The 24,664-nt window shown below is 38.8% G+C and overlaps 2 protein-coding genes across 6 annotated transcripts in view; one reads left to right on the plus strand and one right to left on the minus strand.

Annotated features, from left to right (window-relative positions):
- LARP4 (La ribonucleoprotein 4) overlaps nt 1-2,620 on the minus strand; it is a 79,414-nt gene extending 76,794 nt beyond the window's left edge. For all 5 annotated transcript variants that reach the window (XM_037031022.1, XM_037031023.1, XM_037031024.1 and 2 more), the window contains exon 1: nt 2,469-2,620. In XM_037031022.1, coding sequence (XP_036886917.1) covers nt 2,469-2,486 — 18 coding nt within the window. In that variant the 5' untranslated portion in view covers nt 2,487-2,620. The remainder of the gene's footprint in view (nt 1-2,468) is intronic.
- A 3,574-nt stretch (nt 2,621-6,194) lies between these two features.
- Nucleotides 6,195-24,664, plus strand: part of FAM186A (family with sequence similarity 186 member A) — a 55,897-nt gene continuing 37,427 nt past the window's right edge. Inside the window, exon 1 of the mRNA XM_037030969.1 lies at nt 6,195-6,374. Coding sequence (XP_036886864.1) covers nt 6,195-6,374 — 180 coding nt within the window. The remainder of the gene's footprint in view (nt 6,375-24,664) is intronic.

The following is a 24,664-nucleotide window of genomic DNA, read 5'->3' on the forward strand; positions in this document are numbered from 1 at the left end:
AGGGAAGGAGAGAAATATCAATGTATGGTTGCCTCTCGTGAGTCCCCTGCTGGGAACTGGCCCTGCAACCCAGGCATGTGCCCTGACTGGGAATCGAACTGCGATCATGTGGTTCGCAGGAATGCGCTCAATCCACTGAGCTATGACAGCCAGGGCTAGTATTTTTAAATTTCTAATTCAGTAATAATGCATTAAATAACAAGATTTTGAAAACAGTAATGAACATAAACAATACTTCAAGATAATCTGTAAAAAGTACAATACAAAAATACTTTTGTTGCAGCCAGTGATATTTCAAGAATTTTCATTTCTAGATTTTAATTAGTATAAACAAACAGGAAATTATTACCCACCCTCCCCAATCAAGTTCATGGACTTCCTCAATTCTGTCTAGGGACCCAGATAAAGAACCTCGGCTTAGTGGAAAGTGTAAAAGTTAGTTTTGGGGCTAGAGATTTCTATTCTGGAAGCCAGACTTCAGACTTTAGTCCCCACATCTGAATGACCTTAGACATCAAATTTCTGAGCTTGGTTTCACTTATTTAGAATAATTCCTACATCATGAGTTTATAAGGATCAACTATCAGTTAACAAAATGCCAAATGACCAGTGTGGGGTTTTTTCTTCTTTTTTTTTGTTTGTTTGTTTCTTTACTGATTTTAATGTCATATATTTAGCGCCAAGTATTTGGTGACATTGCTTATTTTTGGTAAAACTCATTATGAGAAAAATTTAAAACCACACACAGATTCACAAAGAAACATTAATTTTCTGTTAACAGTTTAGTGAGAGCCATGATTTGGCATTGGAATAACCTGTATCTAAATTTCAATTCCACTACTTTTACTTACTTAACCTCTCAACCTCATCTGTAAAACGCTACACTGTTGTTTTAGAAACAAAAGAGGATCTAGCTTAAAATCTCAACAAATGGAACTACTAAAATTCACATTTTAACAAAGCCAAAGGAAACAATTTGGAACTCAAAAGTTTATTTTGGAATTATGTTTATATAAATAAAACTTTAGTCCTCCTTTTACCCGGCAAAACACATACACTTAAATCTGCAGCATTTAGTCGTCATAACATTCCTAACACAAACTGGCCATTGTTCAAAACCATACCGGATTTCTTATTCTGCCCAAAGAAAAACAAAGAGTATAAATATCGGTAAACAGAATGGGTTTAATAATTTTTAAACTTTTCATGATTTACTTGTGACGTTCAAATGAATGATTATCAATGTGGACCATACTCTAAAGTAGCTGCGTCAATTTAAAACCCAATTTAAAGAGCTCATACTTATCAGATACACTGATTAGATCAAAGGTGAGAGCATGTATTTTCCTAACGCAAATATTACAAAAGATCCCTCTCTTCCCCAAAAAAGATTCGCCACAGACTGGCCGATCATTATACAACCTGTAAATTCCTCCCCTCATTGAAAAGATTCTTTTTATGGGCATAGTTAACAAGTGCCAAGTTGCGAAGTGGCAGCTTTGCTGGTCTGACGTTTTCACAATGCAAGAACAGTATGATCTGGAATCTACTCAAAGCTTTAGCCAGGCAGTCAGCTGACGCTCACTGCACACAAGAGAAAGACAGAAATAAGAGAAATTAAACTTCGTATATGTGTAAGGCAGGTATCTTCTATCTAAAATTAAAATAGGCCAAAAGCGCACGTTCCAAATACAAGTAATGGAGGTATTTATATTGGTAAGTAACAGTACAAAAGTAGGCTTTCTCCGGACCAGGTTTCTTTCATTCTTGGAACTTTCCTTGCAAAGGGCTTTTATCCGTTCAAAAAACCAAGCCGACACCCCGGAGCCGCTACCTGAGGAACTTTTACAAAAGGTCAAAGCGGTGCCTTTCAAGGTTTCACCTCCGTTCAAAGTAACTCACTTTTCCACCCACAGAAGGTTCCAGGGACGTACGGACCGAAACCAAACAAAACTTGGCGGGGTTGCTAAAAATACTCTTTCAACTTTCTTTTCAAACACGCACGCTGATTTTCACCTTCTTCGCTCCGCGGCCCCACATGTTGCTTCCCTCTCTCCCAGAGCGCCCCGCGAGACCTCGCTTCAACCCCCAGAACGCACCCACCTAATTACCCTGTTCTCCGCAGACTCCGCCCCCCCGCACTCGCGCCCCCTCCCCCGCCCTGCTCCCGTTTGCCTCCTTTAGGGGATCCATATGGGACACTTTCCCCTTCCTCTGATCCTCACGCCGCACCGAAGAAGTCTCACTTTCCCACAGTCAACGTTCCCCTACTCCAGCCCTCACCCCAAGAGCCCCCTAAACTGGGAGAGCGCAGAAGTGGAGCCGCAGGCCTACTCGGCCCAGGTGCTGTGTCAGCCTATCTGCCGGTGCAGCGGCGTGTACGGCCTGGAAAGTCACATGGCGGTGGGACCGGCCGGCGCCTCAACACTCCGGTTCTTTCGGGGCAGGAGATTACCGAGCCCACTCACCTCCACGAAGAGCAACATATCTTCCCCCGGTTGGTCCAATCGTTCTCGCCGCTGCTACTCCAACTGGCTTACAGGCCCGAGCCCCAAACGCTAGGATAAGGACACTCTTCTGTCCCCTCCACCCGGCAGTGAACCCGACTCCTCCCCCGCCGTCAGCCGCTGCGGCCCGCCCCGCCCAGTCCCACCTCCCTTAAAGCAGCAACTGTTTCCGGTTCAAAAAAGCAAGTGCTTCCGGGGTTAGAGAAAACCCTTGGCGCGCTGAATTTTTGCGCCACATTTTCCAGCAGCAGTGTGGCATATATTATCGTCTGTTCTAGTGAGAGGAGGGAATCGATCGTAGAAGGGACTATTCTGTTGATACAGGGTTGTGTGAAAATCTTACTGCATTCCATCCATTGCCAGACGGATAGCTTCCACGGTCATAATATCGCAATTTTCATAGCTCAAAATCTAGATCTGATAAAAAGCCGACCTTATGTGAAGTGTTCTGGGGTTTTTTTTCCCTTTCTTCTGTGTGTGCGTGCGCGTGCGAAGTGTTGGGAAGGAACGCTCAACTCTGCCGAGAAGGTGGTGGCTCAGAAAAAAAGTAGGGAAGAAAAAAAATTTTAGGGATCCTAATGGCAAATATGTTAATAGTAGCTGCTCTATAACATGCTTACTATGTGTTTGGGACTATTCTTAGTATTTTTACGTGAATTCATCTTTAAATTATCATATACAATAAATACTGTTATCCCCATTTTACAGTTAAAGAAGCCCTTTAGGAAGGCAGGTTTCTGTTAGAGGCGCCTTTAAAGAACTTGGTCTATGTTAGCTGGAATCGGGTACCCACGTTTCTGCTTAATATGCTGCTACTTTATAATGGTCTGGATAACCTCTTCTCGATGTAAATGGAATATAGTATAAACAAAAAAATTTCTTTATAGAGTTTAGCATTAAAGTGAGCGTATTAGTTAAGCAGTGAGACAGAAGGCTACTCCACAGGCAGTGGAGCCAAAGCGAAATTTTAAAAAATTATCTTTATAATTTTCTGTTAGACGATCCAAGTTCCTTATTTTCTTTAAAAATACCTAGTAGGATTTATCCCTCCCTTATCAATCCCACTTCTATATCCTAGTTCAGTACTCATTTTTTTAAATAGTCATGTCTTGCTCTTTTCCCGTGGATTTTTCCCCATTTTATTAAATTAGAAAATCTTCCCAAAGTGAAAGTTTCATTTTGACCAAACTGCTGTTACTTGCTTTCAAGGCCATTCTGATCGCACGTAATTTCCCTTACTTTACCTCAAATGAATAATCTTTTTCACTCAGATCCCAAATTAATTCACTCATCAAATTGCTGATATTTATGTATCATAATCTTCCTAATCTGATCACTAGTAAACTCAGCATTATTTTGTCTCAATTAAACCAATCTCCTCTCTTTCCCCCTGAAATACAAGCTCAGCACTCACCTGCAAAGCCATGGCTCAAAGTGTCTTCCATGTATGGAAAGCCTTCATCTGTCAATCAACCTTCTCTCTCCATAACATTTTCCCAAAGACTCTGCTCCGCACAGATCTCTTCTTCATGTCCCTTGTTAGCACTTGAGTATTATATTCTATCCTAAGTTATTTTCTTCTTTGTTTTTTTTTTTTAAGTTTCTTCACAGATATCCTATCATTCTTCACAGTCTAGGATAATTGTGGTCACATAGTAATGTCAACAAGTGCTTGTCAAATTGAAAGGGAAGGGGAGAGTTGTAAATTTGCTTTAAAAAGTCTTCATTTCCAGTTGCTGATGAATTTCATGCTGCATAAAAAATATGAGAGAGCACATTAATGCTAAACTAATTTAGCATTCCATGAAACAAGCATGTCGGCTCCTTTGTGAATGTCTATTGGAGCAAAGCAATGTAAAGAAATCAAGAGACATAAAAGTAATGTAATATTATTACCAACCAAATATTTAAGTTAATTGATAATGACAAGAAATGCTAGATAATGATGAATATTTTCATCAAACATCACATGTATAAAAATAAGTAATTTTCATTGCGATTCTTTCAGAAAACATGAACTTCCTTGAATAAATACACTTAATTGTGGTACACAGAAAAGGAGGGAGTAATATTTTATGGTTAAGGGCAGGGTGGACAGTCTAACCATACAAGAAATTATTCTGGGGCTTAGAAAAGTTTACATAAGGAAAGGAACCTCAAACAAAATAGATATCCAATTTAGATGATTTCTTTGGAGAAACTGAGAAAGAATATATCAAATGTTAGAAAAAGAACACTAAGTGTAGCATCTGGTATTTAGTTCAACTGGTAGAGACAAATAATACACTTCAATGAGATAAGTAACAAAACTTTACAAAATGACTTGGGAAAACAGAGGAGAAAGTAACTTAGACAACAGGACCTTAAAGAGAAAGAAAGATGTCTAATTTAGTTTCAGTATAGTGATATTCTTTAAAAAACAATTGCTTTATGATCCTCTGTCTCTGCAACATATCAGTTGTTTAACTTCACAAGTTTACAACAAGGACTCAACACTGGACTAAATTTACAATAAGTTTAAAGATTCAACATAGAAAGTTTTTGTAGAGAAATTAAGTTTTACATCCACAACTTGTATAAAATCTAAACCTACAAAATTACATTATATAGTTTATGAATACATACACCTATAGTAAAACTGCATAAACATAGACCAAACATAAATACATCAAATTCATGATAGTCATTGCCTGTAACAAGGAACAGAAGGGAAGGAAGGAGTCTGGGGAGAACACCAAAGGGTTCTTCAATTTTATCTCTTATGCTCTTTTTTATTTAAAAATACCTGAAGCAGATATGACAAAATGTTATTATTTGTTCATTCTAGGTGATAGGCACACAGCTACATGACATACCACTTTCTGTAGTTTTTCACATTTTTTAAATTAAAAAATAAAAAAGCTACACAGCCAACAAAACCACCCCCTCCTTTAATTTCTCCAGCCTCCCAAATCCTTTCGCGCCCTCTGCAATCAAAGGAGCTGCCCGAAGTACTGCCCTTTCAGTTAGAAAGTATACTCTAGCATTCCCTTCAATTTCTGGAGCCAACTATGGAACTTCAGAGCCTTGTTCAGTCGGGTTCCTTGAAAAAAAACCAAACGGGTACCTAGGCAGTGCAGAGTACGAGCATCACTCAAATAATATCTTCTAAGTTACTACATGTCAAATAATATCTTCTAAGTTACTAAGTTACTAATAGTTGAGGGGCGAATGAGAAAGTTGTAACGCAATTATTCCATTCCAGGCTTAAAAATTCTTAAGCGAAATTTCAAGAATAGAGAAGAACCAGGAGTTACATCTGATAGACTGGATCTTGAATTCTAACACCTAGATTTTAAGGTCATTTAAGCAGGGCTATGTCTTCTATTTCTTTTATCGTTCTTGTTGTCTATTCTTTTTTTACCCACCCTCCCCCCTTCACCCTTCTACGATCACAGAATATAGAATGTCTAGTTCTCTGCGTGTAATAAGCACTCTGTAAATGTTTGAGTCAGTGATAATGTCACAACGGGTCTATTATGACATCACCAGAACCATTTAGCAAAAGATTAGTGGGAGGGTAAATCACAACCTCTGAGATCAGGAACAACCTCTTCTAGCTTCCTTGTGGACGGGTTTATCAGCATTTGCCTATATTTTGTGGGGAAAGAGAAGAAATAAAAGAATATCGCTCAACTTTTCAAAATAATGATCAAAATGAAAAATGAGATAGACAATGAATCTGATTCAGAAAATGAAGTTGTGGATTACACCAGCTTGTCCAGAAAAGACCTTGATAGATTAGAGGCCCCTAGACTCGAGATCCCTGTCTCAGTACAGCAAGTCATCTCTAAGATTCAGCAAGCGCAGCTCTATCGAGCCAGACAGGTAGGTAGTACATGAGAACTTTACAGGTGGCGACTTTTTTTTTTTTTACTTTCCATGGCCAGCTACATTTTTTTAGAACTCATTTTATTTGCATGATATTTGACTATGTTTGAGGTAACTTTGAGTTCAAATGACAATTTCACCTGACTCTGTGGATAAACAAGTTCCTTTTTTATATTAATCTCTTTCACTTTCATGTCAGAATTAATCAAGCTTTTAAACAAACAAATCACATGTGCTATTGAATAATTGAGATGCAAAGACAAATTAAAATCTATAGCTAATTTTGATACCTAATTTTAGTCAATAGTTTTCCTTTTTTTTTTTTTGGACTAAGCTTTTATCAAATAGCCATTAGCAAAAGAAATAGATCGCTTTGAATTCTTGCTCCTTTTATTTCCCCTGAACACTGGGTGGAAGAGGGATTTATTGGTCAAGAGAAATCCAAACACTGAACAAAGAGCTTAAATAACATATCAAATAGACCCCAAACAATTAGGGCTATCCTGCATTCTATCCTCTCAGGCAATACAACAAAGTCAGGCAGATTAATAGAAATTAATTTAGGGGAAGTTCTTTTTCCACATTTAAGGAGTGCTAAATGTTATACTTTCTCATTCTCCACATAGACTCACTCCTACTCCAGATCCTAACAATTAGCAACAGTAACAGTGTTTGCTTTTAACAACTCCATCGAGGTATAATTGACATACAATAAGTTGTGTATCTACAAATTATATAAATTTTGATATCCATGAACACCTGTGAAACCTCCACTACAATCAACATAATGAATTACCCATCACTCCCAACAGTTTATTGATGCCCCTTTCAATCCCTCCCACACATCCCTCCTTGTCTCCTGACCCCAATCCGCAGCCAACCACCAATATGCTGTTACTATAGATTATTTTGCATTTTAAAACAATTTTATATAAGTGGAATCATACAGTATCTACTTTCTTCTGTCTTCTTTCACTTAGCATAATTATGTTGACATTCACCATATTATTGCATATATAAATATCAATAGTTCATTCTTTTTATTGCTGAGTATTTGTGCATGAGATGGGCCCTTGGGTTGTTTTAGGTTTGTGGTTATTACAAATAAAGTCTCTATGAACATTTCATATGAATATATGAACATATTCATAACCTATGACCATAAATAAGCTTTTATTTCTTTTTGATAAATACCTAGGTTTGAAATGTCTGGGTAATGTAGTATGTAGTAAATATTCAATTTTTAAAATAACTTTTAAAAGTTAAAAAACTTCTAAAAAGTGCTTATATAATTTTGTATACTCACAAGCTATATATGAGATTTTGCAATTATTCCTCATCTTTATCAACACAGATGTGTCTTCTGAGCACAGCATATCTCTCCACTTATTTAGGTCTAATTTTTCTCAGAAGTGCTTTGCAGTTTTCAAAGTCTATATGTCTTGCATACCTTTTGTGAGATTTATTCCTATTTCATTTTTCATACTATTGTTTCCTAATTTCCATTCTTAATTGTTCTCAACTAATATATAGAAATATAGATTTTTGTGCATTAATTTTGTATACTGAAACCCAGTGGTTAGTCCTCATAGATTTTCTTTGTACATTTTTTAGGTTTTTCTACATGTACAATCCTGTCATATACTAATAGAGGGAGTTTTATTTTCTCCTCTATACCTGTGGACATTTAAACTTCATTCTTGATGTACTGAGTAGGCCAGGATCTCCTGTATAAATTTGAATAGAAGTAATGAGACATCCTTACTTTATTCTTGATTTTCAGAGAAAGCATTCAGTCTTCCACCATTAAGTATTATAAGAGCTTTATAATGCTCTTTATCAAGTTGGGGAAATTTCCTTCTTTCCCTAGTTTGCTTTTTTTTTTAAATCAGGAATAGATATTGGGTTTTTAAAGTTATTTAATTGCACATATTGTGATACGACCACCACAATACATTTAGTTAACTTCCATTGCCACACATGGTTACAAATTATTTTCCTTGTGATGAGATGTTTTAATATTTACTCTCTCAGCAATGTCAAATATGTAGTATAGTATTATGCACTATAGTCATGCTGTACATCATACCCACATGACTTATTAATATTAGGTTTTATCAAAAGCTTCTACTGCTCCTAGTGGAATAATTACGTGTTTTTCTCTCTTTGAACTATTAATACAGTAAATTACATGGATTTATGAGTGCTAAACCAACCCTAAATAAACCCTAATTTTTAAGATAATTTTTAAGATAAAAATAAAAAATTTATTTTTAAGATAAGATAAAAATGTAGCATACTTTTTATCATATTTTATTCAATTTGCTAAAATTCTGTTAACAATTTTTGTGCCCATGTTTATAAGCTATACTAGTCTGTATAATTTTCTTTTCTTGTAATGGCATCAGATTAATGCTAGCTTTATAGACTCAAGTAGAATATTCTCTACAATTTTCTGTATGAGTTTGTTGAAGAATTGGAATTTCTTTTTACATGTTTGGTAGAAATCACCAGTGCTTCAGTGGGGTGGGAAGGAAACCACCATAACCATCGAGACTTTGGGTTTATTTCACGAAAAGGTTTTAAACTACAAATTTAATTTTTAAAAATAATAGGGCTATTCAGTTTATCTTATTTCTTCTTCAGTGAGCTTTCACAATTTGTGTCTTTCAAATAATTTGCTCATTTTATCTGACTCGTTGAGTTTACTGGTCTAAAGTTGTTCATAAAAATCTCTTACTAACCCTTCGCTATCTGTAGAATCTTTAATAATGTCACCTCTTATTTCTGATATTAGTAATTTGTCTTTTTTCTCTCTTTCTGTCTCTTTCTTTGCTTACCAGTATAAAGGTTTATCAGTTTCTCTCTCTGTTTATTAGTCTATAGGTTTATCAATTTTATTGGTCTTCTCAAAGAATCAATTTTTTATTTCACTGATTTTTCTCTAATTGCTTTTCTGTTTTCTGTTTTACTGATTTCCACATTTATCTTTATTACTTCATTTACACTTTTTACTTTGGGTATAATTGGCTCTTCTTTTTCTAACTTATTTTTTAATTTAAATCACTTTTAATTTTTCAATTACAGTTGACATACAATATTACATTAGTTTCATGTATATACCCCAGTGATTAGACATTGTATAACTTACTAAGTGATCATCTTAATAAGTCTCGCACATGTCTGACACCATACATAATCATTAGAATATTATTGACTATATTCCCCATGCTGTCCTTTCTGTAACAACCAATTTGTACTTCTTAACCCCTTAACCTTTTTCACCCATTCCCTAACCACCCTCCCATCTGGCAACCATCAAAATGTTCTCTGTATCTATAAGTCTGTTACTAGTCTGCTTTTTAAATGTATTCTTATTTTTTAGATTTAATTGTTGATACATGCATCTATTGCCATTATATCCATATTTTTTAATTTTCTTCTTCTTCTTAAAGAAGATCCTTTAATGTTAAATGTAATATTGGTTTGGTGGTGATAAACTCCTCCAGCTTTTTCTTATCTGGGAAGCTCTTTATATGTCCCTCAATTCTAAATGATAGTTCTGCTGGGTAGAGTAATCTTGGTTTAAGGTTGTTGCTTTTTATCACTTTGAATATTTCTTGCAAATCTCTTCTCTGCAAAGTTTCTGTTGAGAAATCAGCAGACAGTCTTAATGAGATCTCTTGTAAGTAACTAACTGCTTCTCTCTTACTGCCTTTAAGATCTCTTCAACCCTGGCTGGTGTGGCTCAGTGGTTCAAGTACTGGCTTGCAAACTGAAAGGTCACTGGTTTGACTCCCACTTAGGGCACATGCCGGACCATGCCTAGCAGGCCAGGTCCCCAGTTGAGTGTGTGAGAGGCAACCGTTTGATGTCTCTCTTCCATCGATGTTTCTCTCCCACTCTTTCTCCCCCCTTCCCTTTCTCTAAAAGCAAATAAATCAAATCTTTTTTAAAAAATAAAATTTCTTAAAAATAAATAAGGTTCTCTCTTTATCTTTGACCTTTGGCATTTTAATTATGATATGTCTTGGTGTGGGCCTCTTTGGTTCATCTTCTATGGGGCTCTCTGTCTATTAGATTTGTATGTCTGTTAATTTCACCAGGTTAGGTAAGTGTTCCATCATTATTTTTTTCAAATAGGTTTTTTTAAACTTTGCCCTTGTAGCTGGATGTTTTATTTTTTATATTTTAAAATATATATTATTGATTATGCTATTACAGTTATCCCATTCCCCCTTTCATTCCCCTTCATCCAGCACACCCCTCCCACCCACATTTCCCACCCTTAGTTCATGTTCATGTGTCATACTTATAAGTTCTTTAGCTTCTACAGTTCCCATACTATTCTTGCCCTCTCCCTGTCTATTTTCTACCTACCATCTATTCTATTCATTCTCTGTACCTTTTCCCCCTCTCTCCTCCTCCCACTCTCCTGCTGATAACCCTCCATGTGATCTCCATTTCTGCGGCTCTGTTCCTGTTCTAGTTGTTTGTTTTTATTTTTGTTTTAGGTATGCTTGTTAATAATTGTGAATTTGCTATCATTTTACTATACATGCTTTTTATCTTCTTTTCCTTAGATAAGTCCCTTTAACATTTCATAAAATAAGGGTTTGGTGTTTGGTGATGATGAATTAAACCTTGAACTTGACCTTATCTGAGAAGCACTTTATCTGCCCTTCCTTTCTAAATGAAAGGTTTGCTGGATAGAGTAATCTTGGATGTAGGCCCTTGCCTTTCATGACTTGGAATACTTCTTTCCAGCCCCTTCTCGCCTGTAAGGTCTCTTTTGAGAAATCAGCTGACAGTCTGATGGGAACTCCTTTCAGAGCCACAGAAATGGAGATCACATGGAGGGTTATCAGCAGGAGAGTGGGAGGAGGAGAGGGGGAAAAGGTACAGAGAATGAGTAGAATAGATGGTAGGTAGAAAACAGACAGGGAGAGGGCAAGAATAGTATGGGAACTGTAGAAGCTAAAGAACTTATAAGTATGACACATGAACATGAACTTTGTAGGTAACTGTCTCCTTATCTCTTGATGCTTCTAGGATTCTCTCCTTCATCTTAATCTTGGGTAATGTAATGATGATGTGCCTTGGTGTGTTCCTCTTTGGGTCCACCTTCTTTGGGACTCTCTGAGCTTCCTGGACTTCCTAGAAGTCTATTTCTTTTGCCAGATTAGGGAAGTTCTCCTTTAGTATTTGTTCAAATAAGTTTTCTACTTGCTGCTCTTCCTCTTCCCTTTCTGGTACCCCTATGATTCAAATGTTGGAACATTTCAGGATGTCCTGGAGGTTCCTAAACCTCTCCTCACTTTTTTAAATTCTTGTTTCTTCATTCTTTTCTGTTTCATCATTTTTTTCTTCCTTCTGGTCCACTCCATTGATTGAGTCTCAGTTTCCTTCCCATCACTATTGGTTCCCTGTACACTTTTCTTTATTTCACTTAGTATAGCCTTCATCTAATTTTTTACCAAATTCAACCAATTGTGTTATCATCCTGATCACCAGGGTTTTGAACTGTGCCTCTGATAGGCTGCCTATCTCTTTGTCACTTAGTTGTATTTGTTCTGGAGCTTTGATCTGTTCTTCCATTTGGGCCATTTTTTTTTTTGTCTTGACGTGCCTGTTATATATGAGGGGCAGAGACTTCGGTGTTTACCAGGGCAGAACAGCCCAGTCACTGGATTATGAGGCTGTATGTGGAGCAGGGGTCCAAGAGGGAACACTGGTGCTTGCTCTGCTCTCTGCCAGATTTCAGTCCCTTCTGCAGCTTCCCCCAAGCACACTGGGCCTTTCTGGTGTTGATTCCTGGGTGGGTTGGCTTGTGAGTAGGACCCTGCGAGTCTCTCCAGGGAACTCTCCTGTGAGGCTGGGAGTTTCTCCTGCCACCTCAACCCCCACAGGTGTTTTCAGTTGGTGTTTTGAGGCTTCATTTCCCAGTGCTGGGACCCTGGGTTGCCTGTCTCACTCCCCAGTTTCGCCTGATTTATCTGCACACAATTGTGAGACCACCCAGTTGGCCAGCTGCCTTGTGCGCTGCACCCATCCACAATCTGCCCTGTCGCTGGGTCTGCCCACTGCTGTCTTGCGCATACGGGGTCCATCAGCCACCACTTTTTGCTGGGACCCCTCTCGGCCCAGCTGCCAACTCCACCCTGCCTACTGGTCTGGATGAATGTGCCTATTTAACTCCTTGGTCGTCAGACTTCTGTACAGTTCAATTTTCTGTCAGTACTGGTTGTTTTTTTTATTTCTAAATTTTTGTTATTCTTATTTCGGTTATGTGAGGAGGCACAGTGTGTCTACCTATGCCTCCATCTTGGCCAGAAGTACAAATAGGTTTTTCTGGGAAGCTCTGACCCACAGAGTTCTCCCAGCCACCAATGATGAGATTGAGTCATCCCAGACACAATCTGTTGTTCTGGCAGGAAAGGGGGTGGAGATTCCCTCTGGCGGAGAATGCCCTGAGCCGTTCACCAAAATAGCTTTTATTGGGATTGTTATGCACAGGGGTAAACAGTAAGCCAGCAAAGCTCCTCTATCAATGTCTACAGGCCATTTTACAGAAAACAGATATTATCTATAGATAACAATTGAGGAAACAGAGATCTACCTCAGGTCAGGGTCAGTTAGATATGCTGATGCCAGAGGGTCATTAAGGCATGGTTCATGAGATTAGGAGTTCACTCCCTTATACTTTGAATTTAAACATCTGGTTTATACCAACAGGACTATACAAAGCAAAGCAATCTTCAAAGTATACAATGTATTCTTCAGGCCTGATTTCCCAAGGGAACCCTCGGTGCTAGTATCAGGTCATGCCTGCCTCTAGCATTCCCAGCGTTTGGGTTGAGACTTACAGGCAAGGCCTTTCTTGTTTGAGGCTACAGTTTCTGATAACACACAAAGTGGTCCCCAACAGGACTTCAATTTCTTTCTTTCTCTGTTCTCCTTCTGGCACTCCATGATGCAAATGTTGGTATGCTTGGAGTTTTCCCAGTGGCTCCTTACACTACCTTCATATTTTTGGATTCTCTTCTTTTTGTTATTCTGATTGTTTTTTGCTCTCTTATATTCCAAATTGCTGATTTCATTCTTAGCTTCATCTATACTACTGTTGATCCCCTGTAAATTATTCTTCATTTCAGTTAATGTATCCATTTCAGACTGTCAATTTTATATGGATTCTACATTCTTTATCACACTGTTGAAGTACTCACTATGTTCCTTGAGCATCCTTATATAACCATTGTTTCGAATGCTATTTCTGGTGGCTTGCTTGCCTCCAATTCATTTAGTTCTTTTTCTGAAGATTTCTCCTGTTCTTTTATTTGGGAACTGCTTCTTTGTCTTTCCTGTTTGCTTGCTTCTGTTTGCTTCTATATATTAGGTAGAGCTATTACATCTCCCATTCTTGGTAGAGTGGTCCTTGTGTAGCAGGTATCCGATAGGGTCCAGTGGCTCAGCCTCCCCAGTTACCTGCGCTGGACATTCCAGGTGTACTCCTGTGTGGGCTGTGTGCACTATCCTGTTATAGTTGAACCTTGATTGCTGTTGGTGTCACTGGGAGGGAATAACCCCTCCAGGCCAATCAGCTATGAGAACTGAGAACTGGCTGCAACTACAGCAGAGTTGCTGCTGTTTGGGAGTCGACCCTACAGAGTTGGACAAGCTTCATTGGGGCTATGGTGCTCACTGAGTCCACCACTTGAGTGGGTTGCTTGTGGAGGTGCTAGGGTTGTTATTTTGCATGGTCTGAAGCTGTCTGTCCACTGGGTATACTGGCTCTGTGACCTCGCAAGAGTTGCAAGGTTGGCCACTCATGTGCCTTGCCTGGGTCTACCTGGCAGAAGCTACAGAGCAATCTGCAAATGGCTGCTCCTTGTGCTGGGCTTGGAAGTGCCCAAGAGAGAGCAAATTGTGAATCAAGGTCAGAGGTATGTGGTATGCAGAGGCCAGATGCTGCTTGTTTGAGAGATTTTCAGAAAGTCCAAAGTGTGAGGCCATTTGTATGGACAAGCCATTGGAAACAGCTTAGGTGAACTGGCAAGTTGGGTGGGGCAAGGTCTCAGGGAGTCACCAGGGTGGGGCTAACAGTGTTAGCTAGGTTGATAGAGACTCAGATATGGTGAGCACCTACTGGCTCTGTGGGGAGCACGGGGGTTCTCAGAAAAGTAACAATGGTTTTGCCAGCACTTTTGTCTGGCAGAAAGCTGCTTCCCCAGCTCTCTCTCTGATGCCTGACAATTCAGTACTTACTCATAATCCCTTGGTTCCCTTCAAGCTGTTGCCCCAGCACTGGAGCTCAGAGGAAGTGAGCCAAGTGAGCCCATTTTTAGGCCCTTAAGAACAACTGCCTGGGACTCCAGAAGTCCCCCATCTCACTCAGCCACAGTTTCTGTTGGTTTTTACATCCAGAGGTTATGGGGATTTATCTTTCTGGCTCTAGAACCCTGGGCTGGGAAGCCTGGTGTGGGGTGGAGAGGGAACCCTCTCTTCTCAGGAGGGAGCTCAGCCAAGATATCCCTTCCAATTTTAAATTGCCACACATGGGTGTGGGACCAACCTGCTCTGCGTCTCCACCCTTCCTACCAGACTCAAGTGACTTCTTCTTTAAATACCTATTTGCGCAGTTATAGGACTTCCATTTAGCTATATCTAAGGCAGTTATCCCAGTTTCTTAAGGTAGAAGCTAAGCTCATTAATTTAATAATTTTTTCTTTTGTAATAAGTATTTTGTTTCATATTTTTCCTTCTCAGCAAATAATAATGCTGTGATTGTATTTTATTCAGGTTTCAATACTTTCCTTTTGAGTTTTTCTTTTCTTTTTCCACATTTTTTCTTTGATCCATGAGTTATTTAGAAGAGTGTTATTTAGTTTCCAAACAGAGATTTAAAATTTTATTTTTAATTCAATTTTATTGGATTCAAAGAACTTATTTCATATGATCTGAATCCTTGAAAGTTTTTTTAAATTTTATTTCTTTTTAAAGAGAGGAAGAAACAGAGGGAGAGAAACATCATTATGTGAGATATGGCCTACAACCCAGGCACGTACCCTGACCAAAAAATCAAACCACAACCCTTCAGTTCACAGGTCAATGCTCAAACCACTGGGCCACACCAGCCAAGGCCCTTGAAAATTTTTGTAAATGTCTTTCATGGTTCAGAATATGGTTTCTATTGGGAAATGCTTTGTCTGTACTTGAATGCAATTTGTTATCTGTGTTGAGTACTCTATAAATAATGTTGGTGTAAGAAATGTCCGGGCCTTCAGAGAAGTTTTATAAGAGTTTATTTGAGCCAAAACTTATGACAGTTGCTTCAGAGACTAACAGGTTTTCAGTTTCCTCTATGCATTTGAAATTAAGGAGGGAATGTAAGAAAGATTCCATAAAGGTGGGAAAAAACAAGGTGGGGATTGATTACAAAGTAGCTAATAAGATTATGCTTTCTTTTGAGGGTAGTTATGCTTATTTCAAAGATGTATAAACCTAAATGCACAGAAACAATGGTCAGGGCTTGCTTAAAAAATAAACTGTTTACTGAAACAGTTATATGCCTGTTGTGTGACTACCCACCATGACCTGCCCAGTGAAGAATTTATAATCAGATCACTCTTAAAGGATAATTTTCATAGAACCCACAATAACTGTTACATCAATTTAGTATATAGTATATAGTATTCTTCAAGTCTTTTATCATTTTTTCTCAACCATATCTACCAGTTATTGAGAAAGGAAGATAGCAATTTTTAACTATAATTGTGAATTTGTCTAGTTCTAGCAGTTCTATCAAATTCTTAATGTACTTTGTGCCTAAACATTTAGAATCGCTATGTCCTCTCAGTGAATTGGCCACTTCACCATTATGAAATGACCCTATTTATTCTTTTTTTCTGTACTATACTTTGGTATTAATATAGCCACTGAAGCTTTCTTTTGATGAGTGTTATTCTTTTACTTTTCTACCTTTTACTTTTAATGTATTTAGGTTATCATAATTAGAGTGGATTTTTCTTATTAGAAAGCAGATAATTGGGTTTCTTACCCAACCTGACAATCTCTGCCTTTTAACCAGATGTTTAGGCCATCTACATTTGATGTGACTCCTGATATGGTTAGATTTAAATTTACCATCTTGCTATTTGTTTTGTATGTCCCGTGTGGGGTTTTTTGGTTTTCTTTTTATTCTTTCTTTAAAACTTTTTTAGATTCAATATATTTTTATGATTCTATTTTTTCTTTTATTGGCTTATTAGCTATAATTATGTTTCATATTTTTTAGTGCTTTCTTTAGGGTTTATAATGTAGATATTTAGATTATCACCATCTATTTTCAAGTGGTATTATACTACTTCATGAACAGCATATGAACCAGACAGCAATATTCTATTGTACTCTTTTCCCCACCTGGCACTTGTGATATTTTTATCACACTTGTATGTATGTTATAAATTCAGTATTTATTACATTCCAGTTACTTTTGCTTTAAACAGGCAATTATACATTTTTAAATTTTTTTCAAGTCTAATTTGTTTATTTTTAGAGAGAAAGGAAAGGAGGGAGAAAGAGAGGGAGAGAAACATCGATGTGCAAGAGAAATATTGATTGGTTGCCTCACACAGGTCTTTTTGAACATTTGGTAAAATCTGCCTGTGAAGTAGTCTGGGCTGGTGTGGCTCAATTGGCTGAGTGTTGTTCATACACCAAAAGGTTGGGGGTTCAATTCCCAGTCAGTATGTACCCCAAAATTGCAGGTTCAACCTCTGGTTGAGGTATGTAAAGGAAGCTACCAATCAATGTTTCTCTCTCACACTCTCTCTCCCCCCACGGCTTACCCCTCTCTCTAGAATCAATAAACATATTAGAAAAAAGAATTTGCCTGTGAAGCCATCTAGTACAGGACTTTTTATTTTTATTTTATTTATTTATTTTTAGAGAGAGGGGAAGGGAGGGAGAAAGAGAGAGAAACATCAATGTGTGGTTGCCTCTCACACTCCCCCTACTGGGGACCTGGCCTGCAACCCAGGCCTGTGCCTTGACTGGAATCCAGCTGGAGAACCTTTGGTTCACAGGCCAGCTCACAATCCACTGAGCCACACCAGCCAGGGCTTTTGTTTGCTGGATTTTTTTGATCACTGCTTCAATTTCATTAGTTGTAATTAGTCTATTCAGGTTTTCTTATTCTTCCTGACTCCATTTTGAAAGATTGTTTCTAGTAATTTATCCATTCTGCCCAAGTTGTCCAAGTTATTGGCATGTATTTGTTCATAGTATTTTCTTACAATCCTTTGTTTTTCTATGGTGTCACTTATTAGTTCTCCTGTTTCATTTCTAATGTTATTTATTTGAGTCCTCTTTCTTTTTTTCTTGTGAGTCAGGTTAAAAGCTTATCAATCTTGTTTATCTTTTCAAAGGACCACTATCAGTCTCATTGATCTTCTTTACTGTTTTTCAGTCTCTATGTCATACATTTCTGCTCTGAGCTTTATTATTTTCCTTCTTTTACTTACTCTGGGCTTTGTTTGTTGTTCTTTTTAAATTTTTTATTTATTGATTTTAGAGAGAGGGGAAGGGAAAGGAGGAGGGAGAGAGAAACAGTGTTCCACTAATTTATGCACTCATTACTTGATTCTTTTATGTGTCCTGACCAGGGATTGTACCTGCAACCTTGGTGTACAAGAGTGTTGCTCTAACCAATGGAGCTATCCAGCCTGAGTTGTTCTTTTTCTAGTTCTTTTAGATGTAAAGTTAGATGGTTTATTTGAGAATTTTCTTGCCTCTTGAAGTAGGCCTGTAATGCTGTGAACTTCCCTCTCAGAACTGCTTAGGCTGTGTTCTGATTTAGGGTTGTTGTGTGTTCATTTTTATTTGTTTCCAGATAATTTTTTATTCCTACCTTGATCTCATTTTAACCCATTAATTGTTTAATAACATGTTATTCAGCCTCCAGGTGTTTGAGTGTTTTTAAGTTTTCTTTTTATTGTAGTTGATTTTTATTTTCATACCATTGTGGTCAGAGAAGATGCTTGCTATGATTTCAATCTTCTTGAATTTATTAAGAAGATTTATTGAATTTATTAATCTGTATCCTGACATGTGATCTACCTTTTTAAAATCGATTCAGTGAGAGGGGAAGGGAGGGAGAAAGAGAAGGAGAGAAAAATCAATGTGAGAGAGAAACATTGATCAGTTGCCCTCGCACACACCCTGGCTGGGGACCAAACTCAAAACCCAGGCATGTGTCCTAACTGGGAATCGAACCTGTGACCCTTCAGTTTGCAGGACAATGCCCAATCAACTGAGCTATAGCAGCCAAGGTGTGATCTATCTTTAAGAATGTTCTATGTGCACTAGAAAAGAATGTACAAGCATATTCTGCTGCTTTGGTAAGAATCAAATAAATAACTATCAATTAAATCTATAAATATCAATTAAATCCAGCCTATCCAGTGTGTCATCCAAAGCAGCAGTCCCCAACCTTATTGGTACCAGGGACTGGTTTCATGGAATACAATTTTTCCATGGACTGGGGGTGGCGGTGAGACAGGAGGCAGAACTCAGGTGGTAATGTGAACAAAGCTTGCTCCCTTGCCTGCTGCTCATCTCCTGGTTCCTAACAGGACACCAGCTGCTACTGGCCCATGGCCTGGGGGTTGGGGACCCCTGATTTAAGGTCACTGTTGCCTTGTTGATTTTTGTCCTGCAAGATCTACCCATTGGCGTCAGTGGGGTGTTAAAATCCCCTACTATGACTGTATTGCTGGTCATCTCTCTCTTAATGTCCACCAAAATTTAAAAAATATATATTTAGGCGCTCCTATGTTGGCTGCATATATGTTTACAAGGATTATATCCTCTTGTTGGATCAATTCCTTTTGTATTATGTAGTAACCTTCTTTATCTTTTTTATGACTTTTGTTTTGAAGTCTATTTTGTCAGATATAAGTATTACTACCCCAAATTTGGGAGGGAGGTTCTACTTGCATGGAATATTTTTTTCTACCCCTTCACTTTCTTTTCTTTTCTTCTTCCCCTCACCTGAGGGCATTTTTTTTATTTTACTTCTTTAGAGAGAGAGAGAAAGGGAAGAGGAAGGTAGAGAGAGAAATATCAATGCAAAAGAAGCATCAACCGGTTGCCTCTGTGTGCACCCAGACCAGGGATCTGTGCTGGAACCAGGGTTTGTACATGTCCAGATTAGGGGTTGCATGTGCCCACGCCTGGACTAGGGATGAACCTGAAACCTACATTGGTGCCCTGACCAGAAACTGAACCCACAACCTTTCAGTTACAAGATGGCACTCGAACCAATGAGCCACAACCAGCAAGGCTCCATCCCTTCACTTTCAGTCTGTGTGTATCTTTCGTTCTGAGATGGTTCTCTTGCAGACAGCATATATACATATCATGTTTTATCTCTATTCAGCTACTCTGTGTCTTTTGATTAGAACATTTAGCTCATTTAAGGTTATTATTGATAGGTGTTTATTAATTGCCATTTTTCTTTACCCACATGTTCCTCTATGTCTTTTTTAATATATCAGGTTGCTATATTTTTATTATGCTATTAGAGTTGTCCCATTTTTTCCCCTTTGCCACTTTCCACTAGGCACCACCCACTCCCTCAGGCAATCCCCCCACCTTTGCTCATGTCCTTTGCTTGAATTACTGGCATGGGTCATGCCTGTAATTTCTTTGGCTACTCGATTTCCTATATTGTATTTTACATTCCCATGACTACTCTGTAACTACTTATTTGTACTTCTTAATCCCCTCACCTCTTTACCAATTCCCCCACACCCCATCCCATCTGGCAATCATCACAATGTTCTCTATATCCATCATTCTGTCTCTGTTCTTGTTTGTTTAGGTAGTTTTTTAGATTCAGTTGTTAATAAATATGTATTTATTGCTATTTTATTGTTCATAGTTTTGATCTTTCTTTTCTTAAATAAGTCCCTTCAACATTTCATAATAATTGTTTGGTGATGATGAACTTCTTTAATTTTTTTCTTGTCTGGGAAGCTCTTTATTTGCCCTCCTACTCTAAATGATAGAATCGAAGGGCAGATAAATGAGTAGAGCAATCTCGGCTGTAGGTTCCCACTTTTCATGACTTTGAATATTTCTTACCTATCCTTTCTAGCCTGTAAAGTTTCTTTTGAGATATCAGAAGATACTCTTATGGGAACTCCCCTGTACTACATAGCTAACTTCTTTTCTCTTACTGCTTTTAAGATTTTCTCTTTATCTTTAATCTTTGGCATTTTGATTATGATATATCCTGTAGTGGGCCTCTTTGCATCCATCTTGTTTGGGACTCTCTATGCTTCCTGTACTTGCATGTCTATTTCCTTCACTTAATTAGGGAAGTTTTCTTTCATTATTTTTTTCTTTCATTTTTTTCTACTACCACTTTTCCCTGCCCTACCCACCCCTCACCTCCCATCCTCAATCTTATCCCCTTTGGCTTTGTCCATGGGTCCTTTATACATGTTCCTTGACAACCCTGCCCATTCTTTCCCCCCTTATTCCCCTCCCCTCTGGTTACTGTTTCTTCTTTATTTCAATTTCTCTGGTTATATTTTGCTCACACTTGTTTGTTTCGTTGAGTAGGTTCCACTTATAGGTGAAATCATATGGTATTTGTCTTTCACTGCCTGGCTTATTTCACTTAGCACAATGCTCTCCAGTTCTATCCATGCTGTAATGAAGGGTAGGAGCTCCTTCTTTCTTTTAGTTGTGTAGTATTTCATTTTGTAAGTGTACCATAGTTTTCTGACCCTCTCATTTACTGATGGGCACTTAGGTTTCTTTTAGCACATAGCTATTGTAAATTGTGCTGCTATGAACATTGGGGTGCATAGGTCCATTTGAATTGTTCTTTCATTATTTTTTTCAAATAGATTTCTAACTTATTGCTCTTTCTCTTCTCCTTTGGCACCTCTATGATGCAAATGTTGGAATACTTTAAGTTGTTCCAGAGGTTCCTTACACTATCCTCATATTTTTTTACTCGTTTTTCTTCTTCTTTTTCTGAATAGTGTTTTTTTTTCTTTCTTATGTTCCAAATCATTGATTTGATTATTGGCTTCATTTATTCTATTGTTGATTCCCTGTAAATTGTTCATTTCAATTAGTGTATCCTTCATTTCTGACTGAATCCTTTTTATGCTGTTGAGATCTCCACTAAGTTCCTTGAACATCCTTATAACCAGTGTTTTGAACTCTGCATCTGACAGATTGCTTATCTCCATTTTGTTTAGTTCTTTTTTCTAAGTTTCTTTAATTTGGGCCATGTTTCTTTGTCTCCTTGTTTGGCAGCCTCCCCGTGTTTGTTTCTATGCAATAGGTAGAGCTGCTATGTCTCTGTATCTTGGTAGTATAGCCTAATGTAGTAGGTGTCCTGTAGGGTCCAGTGGCACAGCCTCTCCTGTTACTTAAGTTGGGTAATTCAGGTGCACCCTTTGTGTGGGCTGAGTGCACTTTCCTCTTGTAGTTGAGCCTTGGTTGCTTATGGCAGATCAATGGGAGGGATTTACCTCAGCTCCAAGGACTGACTGTGACCACTGACCACCAACCTCTGCCCCCTGTGGAGGATCAGCTGTGCAGGGGCAGGGTGGTGGTGCTCTAATGTGGTCTGTAGCTGTCCACTAGTTGTGCAGTCTCTGATGTTTCCCTGGGTGGTACAGACCAAGGTCAGCCATCAACTGTGTTCTACCCAGGGCCACCAGCATGAGCTACAAAATTTGTAGATGGCTGCTACTTGTGTTAGGCTTGGAGGTTCCCAGGTGAAGCCAAGTGGTGAATCTAGTCTGGCTGCTGCTAGTGCCAGGCCTGGGGCCACTTAGTTCAAGGTATGGGGACTGGGGGGCTTATTGAGGCCAAATGTTGCTTGTTTGAGAGGATTTAGGAAGATGTGAGACATGAGCCAAGATGAGATATTCATATGAAAACCCCACAGTTAATAGTTTCGATAGGCTCATAAGTCGGGTGGGGCAGAGCTTCAGGGAATCACCAGGGTGAGGGAAGCAGTGTTAGCCAGGTTTATGGAGTCTCAGGTACGGCACCCACCTGCTGGTTCTGTGGCTCTGTGATGGAGGGTTCAGAAAAGGAACGATAGCCTCTACCCATCATTCTATTTGGAAGAAAGCTGTCCCCCAGCTCTCATCCTCATGCTAAGCACTTCAGTTCCTCCCCATATGCCACTGGTGCCTTGCAAGCTGCTACCCCACTGCTGAAGCTTAGAGGGAGTGAGTCTGAGTAAGTTCACATGTGGGTCCTTTAAGAGGAACTTCTTGGGAATCTAGTATCTTCCACCAACTCATTCCTCACTGATTTTTGCAGCCAAGTTACAAAGACTTATCTACCTGGCACTGAACCCTTGGCCTGGGGGCGAGGTGTGGTCCTGGGACACCTTGCTCCTGAGATATGCCCCCCAAATTTTTATTCACCACACGTAGGTGTGGGATCAGCCCATTCCATGTCTCTGCCCTCCTACCAGTCTGGATGGAAGTGGTTTCTTTAATTCCATAGTTGTTGGACCTCCCTCCTACTAGATTTGTGACAGTTTTGTGTTCCGTCCCGCGGAACAGTCAACTGGGGTCCCGAATCTACCTGAAACGGATGAATAGGGATGGGAACAAGAGGCGCGAAGAATGACAGCAAGACAAAGGATTCTGATCAAGCTGCAAATTTTATTTTGAGTGGGGCTGTTATATAGGGGGCAGGGAAAAAGGGGAAGTGGTTCTAATAGGTTATCCTGTGTATGCTCACTGCATGCTCTTAGCGACGGTTGGTAGGTGAGCACGTGATCAGCATCTTGATTGGTAGTTAGTACTTGTGATCCAGGGATGCCCCCAAGGGTGGGGCCACCTGGCTTGGCTGCAGTATACTGTTTGGGTTGCATCAGCCAAGCTCTCAGCCGTCTTTAGGCCCCGACAGTTTTGAGTGATGGTTGTTCTATAGTTTAGTTGTAATTTTTGACTTGGTTGTGCAAGAATGTGAGCCATGTTTACCTATGCCTCCATCTTGACCAGAAGTCTCCTCTCTCCTTATCCATCCATCCTCCCTTCCTTCCTTTTTTTCTTTCTTCATTCTTCTTCAGGCAGGCCCTTTAATATTTCTTGCAATACTAGTTTTGTGGTAAGGAATTCCTTTAGTTATTTTTCTATGAAGCACTTTATTTCACCTTTATTTACTCTGGCCTTTCTGGATAGAGTAATCTTGGTTATAGGTTCTTGCTCTTCATCACTTTGAATATTTGAGTATTTCATGCCAATCCTTTCTGGCCTGAAGTGTTTCTGTTGAGAAATCAGCTGACAGCCTTATGGGAGCTCCTTTTTAGGTAACTAGTTGCTTTTCTGTTGCTGCTTTTAAGATTCTCTCTTTGTCTTTAAAGTTTGGCATTTTAATTATGATTAGTCTTGGTATAGGCCTCTTTTTTTTAAATTTATTTATTTACCTTTAGAGGGGAAGGGGAGAGGGAGAGAAACATCAATGTATGGTTGCCTTTTGTGCGTCCCCTGCTGGGAGGTGGCCTGCAGGGAACTGGCCTGCAACCCAGGCATGTGCCCTGACTGGGAATCGAACCGCGATCCTCTGGTTCACAGGCCTGTGCTCAATCCGCTGAGCTACAACAGCCAGGGCTCTTTTCACTCATCTTTATTGGGACTCCCTGTGCTTCCTGAACTTGTGTGACTTTTTCCTTCACCGGGTTAGGAAAGTTTTCAGCCATTATTTCTTCAAACAGGTCCTCTATTCCTTGCTCACTCTCTTTTGCTTCTGGTACTCCTATGATGTGGATGTTGTTATACTTGATGTTGTCCCAGAGGTCACTTAGCCTTTCCTCATTGTTTAAATTTTTCTCTTCTTTCTGATGCTCTGCTGGGTAACTACTATTATCTTGTCCTCAAAAGTGTATATTCTTACTTCCTGTTTCATCTAAACTGCTGTTGATTCCTTCTAATGTAATCTTCATTTGAGGTACTGTATTCATTTCTGACTGGTTCTTTTGTATGGTTTCTATTCATTTTTAATGCTCACTATCTCTTCATTTAAGCATTCACTGAGATCATCCATTCTTTCCTTAAGGTCCTCAAGCATCCTTTAACCAATGTTTTCTTTAGAAGATTTTATTATTTTTTTAGAGAGCAAGGAGAAAGAAGGGAGAGAGGGAGAGTAACACTGATGTGAGAGAGAAACATTGATGGTTGCCTCTCATATATGCTCTGGTCAGGATTCAAACTGACAACTTTTGCTTTGTGGGATGATGC

Source organism: Sturnira hondurensis, unplaced genomic scaffold (genome assembly GCF_014824575.4).
Source record: "Sturnira hondurensis isolate 20B ecotype Veracruz unplaced genomic scaffold, ASM1482457v3 Scaffold0020903, whole genome shotgun sequence".
Lineage (NCBI taxonomy): Eukaryota > Metazoa > Chordata > Mammalia > Chiroptera > Phyllostomidae > Sturnira > Sturnira hondurensis.